General features: G+C 61.9%; 2 protein-coding genes across 5 annotated transcripts; both read right to left on the reverse strand.

Annotated features, from left to right (window-relative positions):
• Positions 1 to 5,233: 5,233 nt before the first annotated feature.
• Positions 5,234 to 8,167, reverse strand: FAM174C (family with sequence similarity 174 member C). The gene is made up of 3 exons (XM_031673940.2): positions 7,497 to 8,167; positions 6,247 to 6,363; positions 5,234 to 5,570 (listed from the first exon to the last, which is right to left on the reverse strand). Coding segments are annotated over exons 1-3 (402 nt in total). The 5' UTR covers positions 7,781 to 8,167; the 3' UTR covers positions 5,234 to 5,569.
• Positions 6,244 to 13,377, reverse strand: CIRBP (cold inducible RNA binding protein). 4 transcript variants are annotated; one of them, XM_072948121.1, is made up of 9 exons: positions 13,224 to 13,377; positions 12,060 to 12,171; positions 11,871 to 11,977; positions 11,644 to 11,782; positions 11,482 to 11,563; positions 8,877 to 9,009; positions 8,577 to 8,717; positions 8,247 to 8,325; positions 6,244 to 6,363 (listed from the first exon to the last, which is right to left on the reverse strand). In XM_072948121.1, exons 2-9 carry the CDS (start codon positions 12,163 to 12,165, stop codon positions 6,359 to 6,361), a joined length of 792 nt encoding a protein of 263 aa, XP_072804222.1. In that variant the 5' UTR covers positions 12,166 to 12,171; positions 13,224 to 13,377; the 3' UTR covers positions 6,244 to 6,358. The 4 variants fall into 4 exon arrangements, with proteins under 4 accessions (XP_072804222.1, XP_072804221.1, XP_072804224.1 ...); XM_072948120.1 differs by having other exon boundaries at positions 8,577 to 8,720; XM_072948123.1 differs by lacking the exons at positions 6,244 to 6,363; positions 8,247 to 8,325; positions 8,577 to 8,717 and adding an exon at positions 11,331 to 11,401 and having other exon boundaries at positions 8,875 to 9,009.
• Positions 13,378 to 13,910: the final 533 nt, after the last annotated feature.

Here is a 13,910-nt window from a genome sequence, read left to right on the forward strand (position 1 = left end):
CGCCTTTGCTTGGGCTGCACCCTGCCTGGGAGCCCTTCCCCTTCTCTTCCCAGTCAAGTTCTCCTTCAAGGCATGGCCTCCCTGTGCCTCTGCCACCCCTCCCAAGGCTTGCTGTCCTCTGCCCTCCGCCCTCCAAGGGACTCAGCACATCTGCTTTGGGTGCCTGGCTTCTGGGTCTTGTCCTCTAACCTCAGGCGCCCAAATTTGAAGTCCCAGGGCTGGCCCAGGAGGCCCACAGAGGGCCAGAACTGGCCCAGGGTCACCTGGCAAGGCCTTCAAACAGAAAGCTGCTGAAGTGAAGGCTTGGGGTCCAGCAATACAGGCCAGGCTCGGCCCCGGCTGGCTGGCTGGCTCTTTGGGGAGAGATGGGGAGGCTACTCCTGGACTGGTGTCCTCCAAGCAGAGGCGTGGGATTCAAGCGCGGGAAGAGGGGCTGAGAGCCCCAGGAGCCAGGCCTGGCCCAGCCTGGTGTCCTGACCCACAAAGGGGGTCTCCTGTGCTCTCTCTGCCCTCAGACACCCTCCCACGTCATGGGACCTCACAGGTGGGTGGGGGTCTCCTCTGCCACACCTGGCAGGACTGAGACTTGGGCAGGTAGGGAGCCAGAAGGGCATATGGGGCAAGTGGAGGCCCCAGCAAAGGCCTGGATGGGTCGGCTCATTTGCATGCAGGGGCCACCGAGGCGAGAGCCGCTGCCGCTGCGCGGATTTGAGCAGAAGCTCCGTTTTCCTTCTGTTCTTGTCTCTCTCTCAAGGTCAGAGCCGGAGCAGGGACAGGAACAAAGGCGCACGTCCCCCATTCAACCTCCCTACACCCGCCGGCCGCTCCCAGAGGAGGGGTCCCTGGGAGGGGAGGGCAGGTTGGCAACGCGGCCTGGCCCAGGGCATGGCGGGAGTGGGGATGTAGGACCAGCTGCCCAGCTGCCCTTGGGGACCCCCTCCTGGTGGGGCAGCTGGGGAGCCCTAGAGGCTCTGTCCCTTCGCAGAACTGGCTGTCCTGGTTTCCAGGCTCGGCCAGCAAAGGTCAGGGGTCTTTCTGGCGTAAGCTTCTACTGGAGTCAGGGGTCAAAGGTCAGGTTTACTTTGGGGACAGGGGTCAGTCTTGGTTTCAAGGCTCACTCAGGGTCAACTGTCAGTCCCAGGCCCAGACCCAGGACAGGGTCCCTGGTGGGGGTCTGTCCTCGTCCACCATGGTCTGCATTCCTGGGCTCAAGGGTCTGCCCCAGACGTGAGGACCTGCCCCTAGCCTGAGCCCAGCACCCCTGGCCTAGTACCTATGGCCTCCCGCCCACTGACTGCTGACCCAGCACCCAGAACCCCATGCCCGCCAACCCCCATCACCCATCACCCGCTGCCGGCCGCCCCAGCCCACAAAGTGAACCCCCAGGGCTGGGGATCATCGTCTAGCACCCCTCAACCTTCAAAGGCCATAGCACCTTGGAGGAAGCTAAAAATATGCTGGGAGAAATTTCTCATATGACAGAAAAAATTGGACCAAACCCAGTCTGCTGTGGCCCCAGCCTTCCTCAGGAGGCGGGCACGGGGCCTTGGCGGGTCTGGGGCTGCACCGAGCCCGGTCAGAGTGCGGCCTGGGGTGAGTCCCCACCAGGAGTGGGGAGCATCTGCAGTAGCCTGGCTGGCACCTGGGGGGGGATCTCAAGGAGAGACACCCAGGCCGTCACTGAGAATAAACAAATGGGTCCCTCTCTTAACGATAAATTAAAATTCTCACTCTTGTATTCAGGATCCAGTGTCCAGTCAGGCCCCGTAACCTCAGCCCGGACCTAAGATTCCTGCTACTTCCACTGCCAGGCCAGAGCTAGGCCAACCAGGTGCCGTCCCTGAAATTTCCCATCCCCTCCTCCCAGTCCTTCTCCGCATCTCCTGCCTTCTTCCTCCTCCCCAGCCTCCTCCCTTCTTCCTTCCCACCCTCCCTCCTCCATCCTCGCTTTCCAAGCTCCCAGCCCCAGGGCCTGGACACGGACCCCTCCTCCCATGGCAACCTGCCAGCCTAGGATCTGGACCACTACTGTCCAAAAGAACTTCCTGAGCGGATGGAAACATTCCCCATCCACACTGTCCCACACGGGCACCAGCACCAGCTCCACGTGGCTACTGGGCATGTAAAACGGGGCCAGTGCAACCAGGAACAGGGCTTTAGATTTCACTTGTCTTTAGTTGACGTAAAGGCAAATAGCTAGTCACGGTCACCGTGCTGAGTGGCACTGGTCACGGTCACTGCACTGGGCAACACAGTTCTGGGACCTACTTGGAGCCACGTCTGGGGGTGCAGCTGGACAGCCACACTGGTCTAGGACCAGGACGTTGAGGGCTGTGTGGAAGGAGGTGGTGACTCAGACTGCTCAGAGAGGATGAGATGGGGTGCCAGGGGGCTGAGTCCTCAGCAGGGACGGGGGAATCAGGGGGTGGATCCTGGGGACCCCAGGGAGGGCACAGCTCCCTAGCTTGCTGACGCCAGGTGAGGAGGAGGTGGTCCTGCTGGGTGCTGGGGCCACATCTGAGACTACATTAGAGCCGGCAGAGGAGCCTGGCAGCTCCACTGAAGACACTTCACCTTGGCCACTGCCACCAGCCCAAAGTAGCCCCCACGAGTTGCCCCTTAGGGAGCCCAAGGTGTCCAGCTCATCCGTCCCCACCTGGCCCCATTCCCCAGAAGAACTGAGGCTGGGGACAGGATCCTGTCTGAACCACACGGCAAGCCACCCAGGAGCCAGCCTGTCACCGTCCCCCCACCCCGGTCTGGTTTGCTGAGCACCCCGTGGGCTTTCCCGGGTGGGGCGGGGAACGGAGGTGGTGGGAAGCGCCTCGAGGGCCCAGGGCTGTGGGTCCACGCGCCCCTACCCTGCACAGGCTTGGGACCCGTGGCAGGCACGTTTGTGTCAGCCTGTCTGTCCTGTGTCCACCCCGCCTGTGATGGCTTGTGTCGTGTCCTTGCTACCACGACTTGTGCCTGTGCCCATATGTGAGTGCGTGAGGTGGAGGAAGGTGCTGGTAACCCCTGCCGGGCTCGCATGCACACGCACACGTACACGAACACGTGGCCCTCAAGCCAGTCGGGACCCGGGGCCTTTCATCTCATGTTGACAGGCCCCTCTCCCGGCTTTTAGCCGTGGAGAACTTCCTGCTAATAGTGCATTAACCTTGGCGGGGGCTGCCAATTACCCGACACTAATGCCGGGGGTGCGGGTGAGCGCGCTGACGGCCGCTGACAGGCGCAGGGGCCGGGAAGCGGGCGGGGCGCCCCTCCCCACCCGCGGGGGGCGGGCAGGAGGCGCCAGGCTGCAGGGGCACGCAGTGCGTTCCCGGCTCCGGATGGCAGAGCGCAGGGTCTCTCCTGACCTCATTAGAGTAATTAATGTGCCTTTTGAAGCTTGAGAAATCGCTCAGAGCTGTGGGAAAGGGGCGCAGATCACAGGGTGGGGGGACCGTGGACGGTGTCTGCGCGCCTGTTAAAAAGCGTGTCCCAGTGGGGCAGACACGCAGAGAGATGAAGTGACAGAGGGACAGACAGAAACAGAAGGCGACTGAAAGAGGCAGTGCAGACGGAGAGAGACAGAGGCAAGGAGGGCTTCAGAGTCAGATAAAGACAGACACACGTTGAGAGAGACCCACAGAGGAACAGATGGGGAGAGAGCACCAGAGCCTGAAGGGCGGGGGGGTGAAGTCTTGGGGCCTCTCAGGGGCTCTGGCCTTACTTCCTCAAACTTCCAAGGACCTGCTGGCTGGCCTTTCAGTGCAGGACCCTCCCAAAGAACCAGGGTCAGGGAAGGAGCATCAGGGAGGACTTCTTAGAGGTGGCAGCTGGGCATCAGTAAGGGGGGAGGAAGTGCGTGCAGACTTGGAGCGGGATGGTGCTGGGGTTGCCAATAGAGATGCCCAATGAAGCTGACCAGAGACCAGCGCAGAGGATCCCGGCTGGAGAGAGGGGTGACCAGCTGACCGTGATGGAGACAGCTCCTCTACACCCTGGTGGCAGGGAGGGATCGAGGACTGGGCTGTGCAGGGAGGGTCAGCAGGACTCCAAGGTAGATGGCCCCGGGGGCTGATGGACCTCGAGTGGGCGGCAGGCTGGGATCATCCACGGTGGTCATGAGGACAAGGTGGGGCTCAGAACGTCTTAAAAATGGGGCTCCAGCTGGACCTATTTCCTCACCTGTGCAATGATTTAGCTCAGGCCACACCTGGGACCACAGGCCAGCAGGATAGAGGCCAGGTGGCACAAGGCTGCCACCTGGTGGCAGCTCCTAGTAACAGCTCCTCCTACTTAACGGGCTCTTGGTGGCTCCAGCCAGTGGCCTGGCGTAGACCTCAGGCTATGGGCAGCCAATGCCAGCCCCTCCTCTCCTATTTTCCAGGATCAAACTTACAGCGGGTGGGAGTGGAGAGGAAAAGGCCAGAGCTGGACTCTGCCTGAGAGACAAGGCCTGCAGAACTCATCACGCAAGCTCCTTAAGAGGGATGGGGACGAGGTGGCCTGGATGAAAGCTGAGGTATCCTGATGAGACTCAAGGACCCAGGATGGGGAGTCAGGTACCCTAATGAGGGTCAGGTGCCTGGGATGGAGCTCAGGTGCTCAGGATGGGGACTGGGTGCCTGCGATGAGTGTTGGGTTGCCCCAATGGGATTCAGGTGCCTGAATGGCGTTCAGGTGCTTGGGATGGATTTCAGGTGGCCAGGATGGAGACCTGAACACCAGTACAGGTCTCAGGTGCCCTGGATGGGGGATCAAGTTCATCAGTGATTGCACAGGAGGCTGAAAGGGGAGAGGCAGGGTCAGCACAGGGGCTCTCAGTCTGCAGGCAGCTCCAGATGTGTGCACTACAGCCTGAGGCTCCTTGGGAAACGCCCCCTCAGCTGTAGTGTGCGTGGTAAGGCAGGGATCCCAGAGGGCACAGCCCCTGACGGCCCCCAGGCTGCAGGAAGCATGGAGTGGGTGGCCCCTTGAGCAGGGGCTTTGATGGATGAAGAGTTGTTCTCTCTAGGCCCAGAGGCAATGACTGGCAAGGCCTTTTTCCAGGCAAGTGGGTGTAGGTCTCCCCCATCTCTCCGTCCACTTCCTGGGATTCCTCACCGGACCCTCTGGACAACTGGGCATGGGGCCAGGTGGTCACAGGTGAGAAAAATGAGGCCCACAGGGAGCCCAGGTCTGCTGCCCACCCCTCACCCAGGAGTCAGGACACTGGATCTGGCCCACTGCGGAGTGGGGTATCAGCTACAGAAGCACTGCTGCCTTTATTGTCCCCAGCCGGGGGTGAGGTGCTCCCAGGGCTACCAAGCCTCAGTGGAAAGGGCAATCGGCACCAGTCACAATCTGGCCCGGCGATCTCAAGAGTCCAGGGTGGGGCTGCCAGGGCCCCTCTTGCTTACACCCAGGATCCCGGGCGGTCTCATCTCGCTGGAGGGCCAAAGCAGCTTCGGGAGGGCCGGGCAGGTCCCACACAAGCTCTCTGGGCCGGCAGAAGCGGTGGGGTGTTCCCAGCACTGCGAGTAGGCCCTGTCTCTTATCCTTCCCCCGGGGCCACTGGAAATGCCGCTTCCTGGCCTGAATATCTGAAAGAAAGGGGTAGGTGAGAAGGGGCTAGTGGAGAGCTCCCCTGCTCCGCCCCTACCTCGCTGTGCCTGAGATGCAGGTGGTGAGCAGACCTCTGACTTGTCCGGCCCCCACCCCCAGCCTGACTGCCCACCTTGGGAGAAAAAGGGTTCTCTAGCAGGAGAGATGGAGACCAGAGTGGTTCCCAGACAATACTCACGCCTCCCTTGGCAGGGGGCTTGGGAAGTTAGAATTGACCTCTGATCTCCTGGCTTCTGTGTCCAACATGTTGGGGTTAAACAGGCCATCACTCTCTCCTCAGGCCCCATTGCTGGCCCTGTGCCCAGTGCTCCTGTTTCACCTCAGCGGTCAGCCCTTTTTCTCTGCTTCTTCCTCTGCCTGGGATGCTCTTCCTAGGGCAGGGGCCATGAAGAGAGACAACCCCACTTGGTAGCACCCTGCAGTCAATTCTCTGACACTGATCGTGGACTTCAAGGCCAGGCCCATCTTAAGGAAGTGGGAAGCTGAAGCCAGATGCGGCCACACAGCCTGAGACTGCAGAGCTGGCACCCACTCCAGGCCTGGCCACCGCTGGGTGCTCGTTATGTTGAGGACCTCAGTCACCTTCCTGATTCTCTGGCCTGTGCCCCTGCCCCCTAGGAGCCCCTAAAGGTGTGGGGAGGAGGGCTGCTCTACCATCTCAGGTTCCTTGTTTCAAAGACCGTCTCCTCATCGCTGTCCAGCGAGGCCACGTCGGTGGGATCCTCCATGTTGGCCAGGAGCCCATACCTCCTCCGCTGCGGTTTTCTCAACCTGGAAGTAGGCCCAGGATTGCTCAGTGGCCCTCTCAAGGCTCCTCCTGGGAGCTGCTGACACCCTGTCCTGCGCTCCGCCTTCTCCCATGACCCTCTTGTCCAGTCGTCCAGCTCTCAGCCTCCTTTGCTCCACCCCTCAAAGCCTGGCTGTGAACCACCTTGGTCTAATTGCACTTCTCATAAAGCTCACAATCATTATCAGTTGCTCTACAGCAACAACAGGTGGTGGACACCTCCAGGGGCAGGGCCCTGGGTCAGGGGTGGGCAGAAGCCCCTGGGCTAGGACCCCTCCAGGGAGGTGTTATTATCCCGTTTCATTGACTAGAAGGCAGATTCTCGGACCGAGGGTTTGCCAGAGACATGGAACTGAGAACTGTCTCAGGCAGAAGCCCTGGTTCCCAACCCCAACCAGGGAAAGCAGCGGGGCCTCTCTGGGAGACGCAGCAAGTGCTCGGAGGAGAGAGAGCACTGTACACCCACAGCAGAGTCAACGTAGGATACAGAGGGCCCCTTTAGAGCATGCGGTCTGGACATGGTCAGCTGTGTGTGACAAAGGCCCTCTGGAGGTCAGCCCCGGAGAGGACGCCAAACAGGTAGGTTAGGGGCCTTAAATGGGGGCCACGGGCCTGCACCAGGCCGGACGTGTACCGCGGGGAAGGCAAGAGGGTCCTCAGCTCTTGGGGAGAGCACAGGCGGACCTAAAAACTGATGATTACAGCCAACTATGGGCTGAAAAAGCAGGAGAAGCAAGGAGCGGGGGCGGGCTCCGGTCTGGCCCTGGCCCGTGAGCCCTGGCCTCCTCTAGCTGGGCTGTGGGAAGGATGCAGTCTGGGTAGGCCGGGGTCGCAGACCCAACTTGTGCTGGTGGGGCTGAGTAAACCTCAGAGGGTCCCGGGAATCCTCGGGGCCCGCAGGCCCCCACAGGCCCCCACAGCCCCCAGCGCTGCGTCCTGGAAACCGGCAACAGCATCCACGGGTTATGAAACGGCGGCCCTCATGTCACTGCCTGACCTCACCCGCCGGCCACGTGACGGCGATGCACCGCGCCGGAGGCGGGGTTCTCGCGCCCCACCACGTGAGGCGCGAGGCGTGCGCTGATTGGCCGCGCAGCGCGGCGTGCGCCTCACGCACCTGAACGCCCGGATGAGGAAGTAGAGCAAGGCCAGGCCGATGAGGCCCGTGACCACGAACAAGGAGCGCAGAAGCGGCGAGCCCGGCGAGCCCGGCGGCCGCGGGTGTGTGCTGTTGTGCGGCGCGCCAGGGTGGCTCCAGTTCGTCGCGGCGCGCAGCGGCAACAGCGTGGCCTGCGCGGTGCTCAGCAACGGGGGCGCGGCCTCCTCGGTTCCGCGCAGCAGCGCCGGCAGCAGCAGCGCCGGCAGCAGCAGGAGCCGCGGCGGCAGCACGCGCGGCCCCATGGCCCGGCGGAAGCGGTGGCTGCGCCCCGCCCAAGCGAGCGGCTGTCACTCACTTCCGCGGGGATGGTGCCAGCCAATGGCCCGCGGGGGCGGGGCCAGGAGCGCCCCCAGTGCCCCGCCCCCCGCGCGCCCAGCCGCGGGCGGGTCACAAGAGCCGGGCTCCCCGCTGCAAGCAGCCGCCGCTTCCCGCTGAATGCCCCCGCCCCACGGGAACGCCCAAAGGTGGCGGAGGTCGCGAGGGAGGAGCGGGCACGACCGTGCCCTGCAACCGCCCTCCTCCCTGGGCCCTGGGAACTCTTGTGGTCCCGCCCCCACTCGCCCTGGGCTGCGGGGACACCAGCACCGTGGCCCGCTGCCTCTGCCCCTCCCTGAGGGCCATCTCATGGCCCTGCTAGGACTGGAGGTAATGGGCCCAGAGCTCAACCCCACGCTGTGCACCCCAAGACCAGGGCAGGAAGCGACGAACCTGGGAAGCAAGGTCGGCTCCGTGGGCGGCAAAGAGGAAGGTGCTGGGGGATCACTCGGCCAAGAGCTCGGCCTGGACCCTGGGAGAGACATGTGCTCAACTCGGATGGGGGGGGTCTGGGGACCACCTCTTCCTCAGCTCAGGCTGACCATGTCCCTCAGACCCCCAAGGGGGCAATGAAGTGACCACCTGGCCTTCCTGGTTTGCATCCAGCTCAAGCCCTGAACAAGGCCGGAAGAGCCTTTCTCCAGGGATTCTCCCCCCTGTCCCCCTCCCCCCGCCTCCACAGCCTCACCCTACACCAGACTCAAGAATACTGGGTGGACACACCATCCCTTTATTTAAATGCGACTTCCACATTTGTCTTGTTACACTCAAGGGTGGGCGAAGACTGGCCACCATGAGAGCACCATACACCCGTCTTCCTGGAGCACCTTGAAGCCCCGCACCCCAACCTTGCCAGTGAAGCACCTGCTGGAAAGAGGAGAGATGAAGGGAGAAAAGGAGGGTTGGCTCCAGCGGGAGGCACACACCTGCCCCCACCAGGGGCACAGCGGGGCAGGCAGCCAGGAGAGAACCCACCACAAGGGCCAGGTACCGCCAGGGCCCAAGGGCCACACGAGCACTTACAGGGGTCAGGCCGCAAGGGCAGGCAGCTGAGCCTCCAGCTCTCGCTCCCAGGTGACATCCCTCCTGGGACAGTGACCCTAGGTCATTGCTGCTCTTGGGCCACCCTTCTGAGTTGCACCAGTTTCTGTTCAACCTGCCAAAGCAGAGGAGCGTTAACCCCGACACCCTTGCTGAGCTCACAGCTGCCCCTCCCCATCTCCCCCAACACCGGCCACAGCTCCTAGGAGGGTCTCAAGCTAGTCACTGGAGCCAACCCGAGAGCCCCTGCCACAGGCCAGCGTGGGCCTGTGCCTTTCAGATGGGCCAGCCACCTTTCCACTCTTAAGCAGGGCCAGCTACCACTCAGGATGGAGCTGCTCAGAACTGGTGTGGGCACTGAGGGAAAACTCATGGAGGCAACAGACATGAGAGAGCTAGTCAGGAGTGGGACTTAAAGAGGTCTGGAAAAGACGATCAATTGACAATTGACGAACAAAAAAATTCAAAAGACAAGGTGTTCATTAGGTGGTCTGCAACCCTGCTTACAGATCGAACCTACTGGAGAGGCACAACTTCCCGGACCGTTCGCCTGGCCACAGGTGGGGGAGGGCGAACGGCTGGGAATGCCTTTAGCTCTAGCTCGATATAAAAAAAAAAGAAAAAAAGGAAAATGGAAAAGCAAAAAACAGTCAAAGGAACATTCCCCGGGTACGTGACTTTCAAATGAGCTCTCGACAGGAGGGATGCGGACGAGCAAAAGGAGTTACCTCGAGTTACAGGACTATCTCCACAAATGAGCTAGCCCAGGGAGCAGCTTGCATCTCAGAGGTTTCTGTTGGGCGCACAACACTTCTGTCCTCCGAGGGGCTGCAGCTTCCATAGGCTAGCAGAGAACGCTTGGAACTTGTAAAGCAACAGTAAAGCTAGCTAATGAGCCAGTCGGTCAGTCCGTGGTCACCCAGGGACACTGCCTGCGTCTGCTCTCCAGCCTGCTTCTAGACTGAGGTGCTCTGGGTCAGCGTCAGGCGCCCCCATGTCCACCATCCCTGCTAAGCTGCCCACCCCATCGAGCCCTCCAGCTGCCACTGCCAGAAGCCTCCCGGGGCTGCCCTGGCGTCCGAGCAGCCCGCTCCCGTTACCCACCTGCTCACCTAACTGGAGCGGGTGGCAGTCTGCTGTCACGGGGGCCCGGCCAGGGGCACTGACTCTGCCTTCCCTGTCTAGCTCTTGGCAGCCTCAGGCGGGACCGGCAGGCCTAGTCCTCAAGCTGCCCTCTCTGTTCAGGCCTGCCTGCCTTGAGCCCGCAGCAGGGAGCGTGTTGTGTAATCAAAGGGAGATGGTCAGAGCGAGGTTCATTCAGATGGTCTTTTAATCGGCTTCGTGAAGCCAAAGAGAATTGCGTACAAGAATTCCTCAACCACTTCAAATACAACACGGATGGGATATGCATACGTCTTCCAGTAAAAAGGACGGTATAAATAAACGTTTTCAAGAACCTCTCGGAGACGTCTGCAAGTCTACCGTGGGTCACACAGCACAGGTGGGCACACGGGCCGGGCCGAGCTGCCCGGCTCTGCCACTGCCACCGGGACGGTCCTACCACCCACACTCAGAAACGTGACACGCAGTTGGAAAAAAGCCACAGCGTGCTCAGCTTCTGACAGAGTGGATTCACAGTCGGATCTCTCTCAAAGAGAAGTGACTTGGGGCACCCACTTCATGGGGCCGACCAACCAAAAAGAGAAACAAGGCAACGAATCAAAAACAGCAAAACCCACACAACCCCTGATGACTTTCTAAAACTCACGGCTCGTGGTAAAAAGGTGAAAGTGAGATCTGGAGTGCTTTTCAAAACGTTTTGCAAACCTTTAAAAACAGACAACGCCTCCTTAAAAAGAAAAGTGTAGTGATGAGGCCATGGGGGGGGGTCAGAAGCAGTCAGGCTGTGTTCGACAAGATCGGAACTGATTAAGACTACAGAAGTGGGGACAAGGAGGTGTGTTCACTACACCATTAACGATTCAGCGCAGCTCCCACAATCTTTAAATATACAGCCATTGGAAGGACGATCTTGAGCAGGAAGGATTTTTACTCGTTGTGTGTAGCTGAGAACAAGAAGCAGGCACAGTGTAAAGGCACTGAAGCACGCAACCAGACCAGCATTCCACGCCCGGGCCCAGACCTGGGGGCTTGGCCCTGCGGCCTCGGGAGCGACCACCCCCCCCACAGCCAAGGGCGGCGGGCGGCAGGCCCACATGCACGTGTGCGGCCTGCTCTGTGGGCCCTCGCTCTCCCTTTCCTTCTTGGTCAGTCTGGTGTTGTCTTTACGTTTTGTGATAGAAACAGCTGCTAACACAGACCCAAGAGGGCAGTCTCATCCCTTGCGGGCAAGCACAGCGACAAGGTCTGACCGCTGCTGGCAGCGGGCACCAGGCTCACCGAGCCCCCACCACAGGCCCTTGGAGCGCCACCTACCGTAACTGTCGTAGCTGTCTCTGTAGGAGCCCCCCGCGCTCCGGTCACCGTAGCCACCACCCTGACTCCGGCTGCAGGAAGGACACATGTGGGCCGGTGCCAGCGTCTGCACAGGAGCCCACCCGCGCCAGGAGCAGGCCCGCACCCTCACCTGCTGTAGTAGTCTCTGGAGCCTCCGTAGCCACCACTCCTGGCCTCGAACCGGCCCCCGCCATAGCCTCGGTCCCCTCCCCCTATGGACATGGGCGGGAAGGAGCAGTGAGTGTCAGCTTCCACAGCAGTGCCCAACCCCAACCCTGCCAGCGACACTCACCTCTGGAGAACCCACGGCCCCGGCCTCGGCTCCCACGGAAAAAGCCCCGGGCCCCGGCAGAGCCACCTCGGTACCCACGGGAGCGGCTATCAGATGACTTGCCGGCCTGGTCAACCCGGATCTGCCGCCCATCCACAGACTGCAGGCCAGAAGTTGATACCATCACCCTCTGCACCTCCCGCCCTCCACGTGCAACCCCCACCTCTGGACCCCCGGCTGCCCCTCACCTTCCCATTCATGGCCATCATGGCGTCCTTGGCATCGTCGATGTTCTCAAAGGTAACAAACCCAAAGCCCCTGGACCGCTGGGTCTCTCTGTCTTTCACGACCACCACTGTGCAGGGGAGAGGTCTGCAGTCAGCACCCAGCCCTCCCGGGAGCAGCCCCGCCTGGCCACAGTCTGGCGCCAGCCTCACCTTCTGAGATCTGTCCATATTTCGAGAAGACCTGCTCCAGTGACTGCTCGTTGGTGTCAAAACTCAGCCCTCCGATGAAAAGCTTGCCTTCGTCTGATGATGCCATGGTGGCCTGTGGCAAACACCATTGAAATCCTGAGGTCCTGCTGGGGCTCAAGACTCACCCCTCTCTACTTCACTCTAAACGACATATGCTCCTGGGGGACACAATGGAAAGGTACTTTTCTGCTCCTTAACCATCCCTAGCCTACACCCAGGACTTAACTCAAATAAGCCCTTAATTCCTTTATCACCTCAGGCCCTTGCCCTTTTTCTGTGCTTGGGCCAACTCTGTCCCCCTAAGACTGGGGGGCTCCCTGAGGGGTGGGGCCACACCGCAGTTCTGAGCGCGGTTCCTCAGTGCTGCCCTGGCTGTGGGGCCCCAAAACTCCAGCCAGGATGCGCCCTCATGGGACGTTTAGGGTTGGACCCTCAAGAAAGTCATTGGCTACCAACGCCACGGGCTGAGCGAACCTTGGTTTCTGTCCTTTGCAAACAACGGGCAAACCCCTAACCTGGCCACGGGGGCGCAGGGTGGCAAAGTGCTTGGTCCACTGTAGGGCGCTGTGCAGGGTGGCCGAGGACTGGACGCTGGGATGTCAATGCGGGACGGGCATGTGGGGAGGGTGCTTAGACTGACCCCTGACGGGCTAGGAGGCCTCCGCCTAATGGCTCCGAAACACAGGCCAGAAGACGACCTGAAGCCGCGCAAATCGGACCCACACTTGGGGCGCGGGGGGTGGGTGGCACCAGGACTGTGCTGCCCTCGCACGACTTCAACGGGAAAGCGGGGAGGAGCCCCGGTCCCGCCCCGCGCATGCGCTCCGCGCCCCGCCATCCGGGGACCCGGCGCTCCCGCCATTTCGCTGGGCGCAGCCTCACGCTCCGGGCCGCCATTTTGCGGCAGCGCCCCGCTCATGGCGGGCCTGGCCCCCGAGACGCCCTCCGGCCGCGGCTCGGCCGGGCCTCTGCTACCCCTCACCGCCGGCGGGGCAGACGCCACCCCGGGCCCGCCCCGGCGCCGCCCCCGCCCAGGGGCGTGCCGCCGCCGCCCCGCCTCGTCCGGCCGGTCGCAGGCCGCCCGCCGCCCCGGGCCCGTGGAGCCGGTGCCGCCAGGGCCCTCACCACTGAGTTGGGCAGGTCCCTGGCGCAGGCGGGAAGACGGCGCAGCACAACGAGCCGAGCTTCCTAACGCGCGAGTGATTGGGGGGGGTGCCCCGCGCCCAGCCTTATGTACGCCACCGCCGGGCTCCGCCTCCGTGCCCGCCTCTCTCTCCGCGCCAGCCAATCCGTGGCCCTGGAGTTCATGGTTGTGCCTCATATTCATAAGCCGGGGGGCTGGGCCTACACTGGCCCTGCCCCCTCCGGCGCGAGGGCTCCGGGCGCAGTGACTGGCGGGGATGCGCGGAATCCGCAATCTCCCGCCTGCGAGCGGGAACGGGGCCGCAGCGCGGCGGGGGCGGGGCTGACCCACTTCTGCGTGCCGGCCCCGGGCCAGTGGCGGGCAACAAAGGGCTCACGCAGCTGTTGCCAGGGGCCAGAGCCTTTTGGGAACCCTCCAGGGGTCACTGGAGCCCCGACCTTCGCTGTGCGCCAACAGTTGCCGATATATACCGACCTCACTCAGGTCCCCATACCACCTAAGACCCAGTTCTCAGACACCCCAAATTATCTGAACCCCGACATCAATCCTTATATACTTGCCAACATAACCGACACCCCAGAACTCGCAGAACCCCAACACTTCTGAATACACCTCACGCGGTCTGCCCCAAAGCCCACCCAGACCCTAACACTGAGACAGCTCCATTT

The sequence above is a fragment of the Vicugna pacos genome, chromosome 22 (assembly GCF_048564905.1).
Source record: "Vicugna pacos chromosome 22, VicPac4, whole genome shotgun sequence".
NCBI classification, from domain to species: domain Eukaryota; kingdom Metazoa; phylum Chordata; class Mammalia; order Artiodactyla; family Camelidae; genus Vicugna; species Vicugna pacos.

What these genes read in the sequence shown, in the direction of transcription:
- FAM174C (XM_031673940.2), bottom strand. Translation starts at nt 7,780, where the DNA reads ATGGGGCCGCGCGTGCTGCCGCCGCGGCTCCTGCTGCTGCCGGCGCTG. An exon ending in TTCCTCATCCGGGCGTTCAG is followed by an intron (nt 6,364 to 7,496) that starts GTGCGTGAGGCG and finishes GCCTACTTCCAG; the next exon opens with GTTGAGAAAACCGCAGCGGA.
- CIRBP (XM_072948120.1), bottom strand. Translation starts at nt 12,165, where the DNA reads ATGGCATCATCAGACGAAGGCAAGCTTTTCATCGGAGGGCTGAGTTTT. An exon ending in GCCCTTGCGGCCTGACCCCT is followed by an intron (nt 8,721 to 8,876) that starts GTAAGTGCTCGT and finishes TCCTCTTTCCAG; the next exon opens with CAGGTGCTTCACTGGCAAGG. An exon ending in CGCATTTAAATAAAGGGATG is followed by an intron (nt 8,326 to 8,576) that starts GTGTGTCCACCC and finishes TGTCTCTCCCAG; the next exon opens with GGTCCAGGCCGAGCTCTTGG.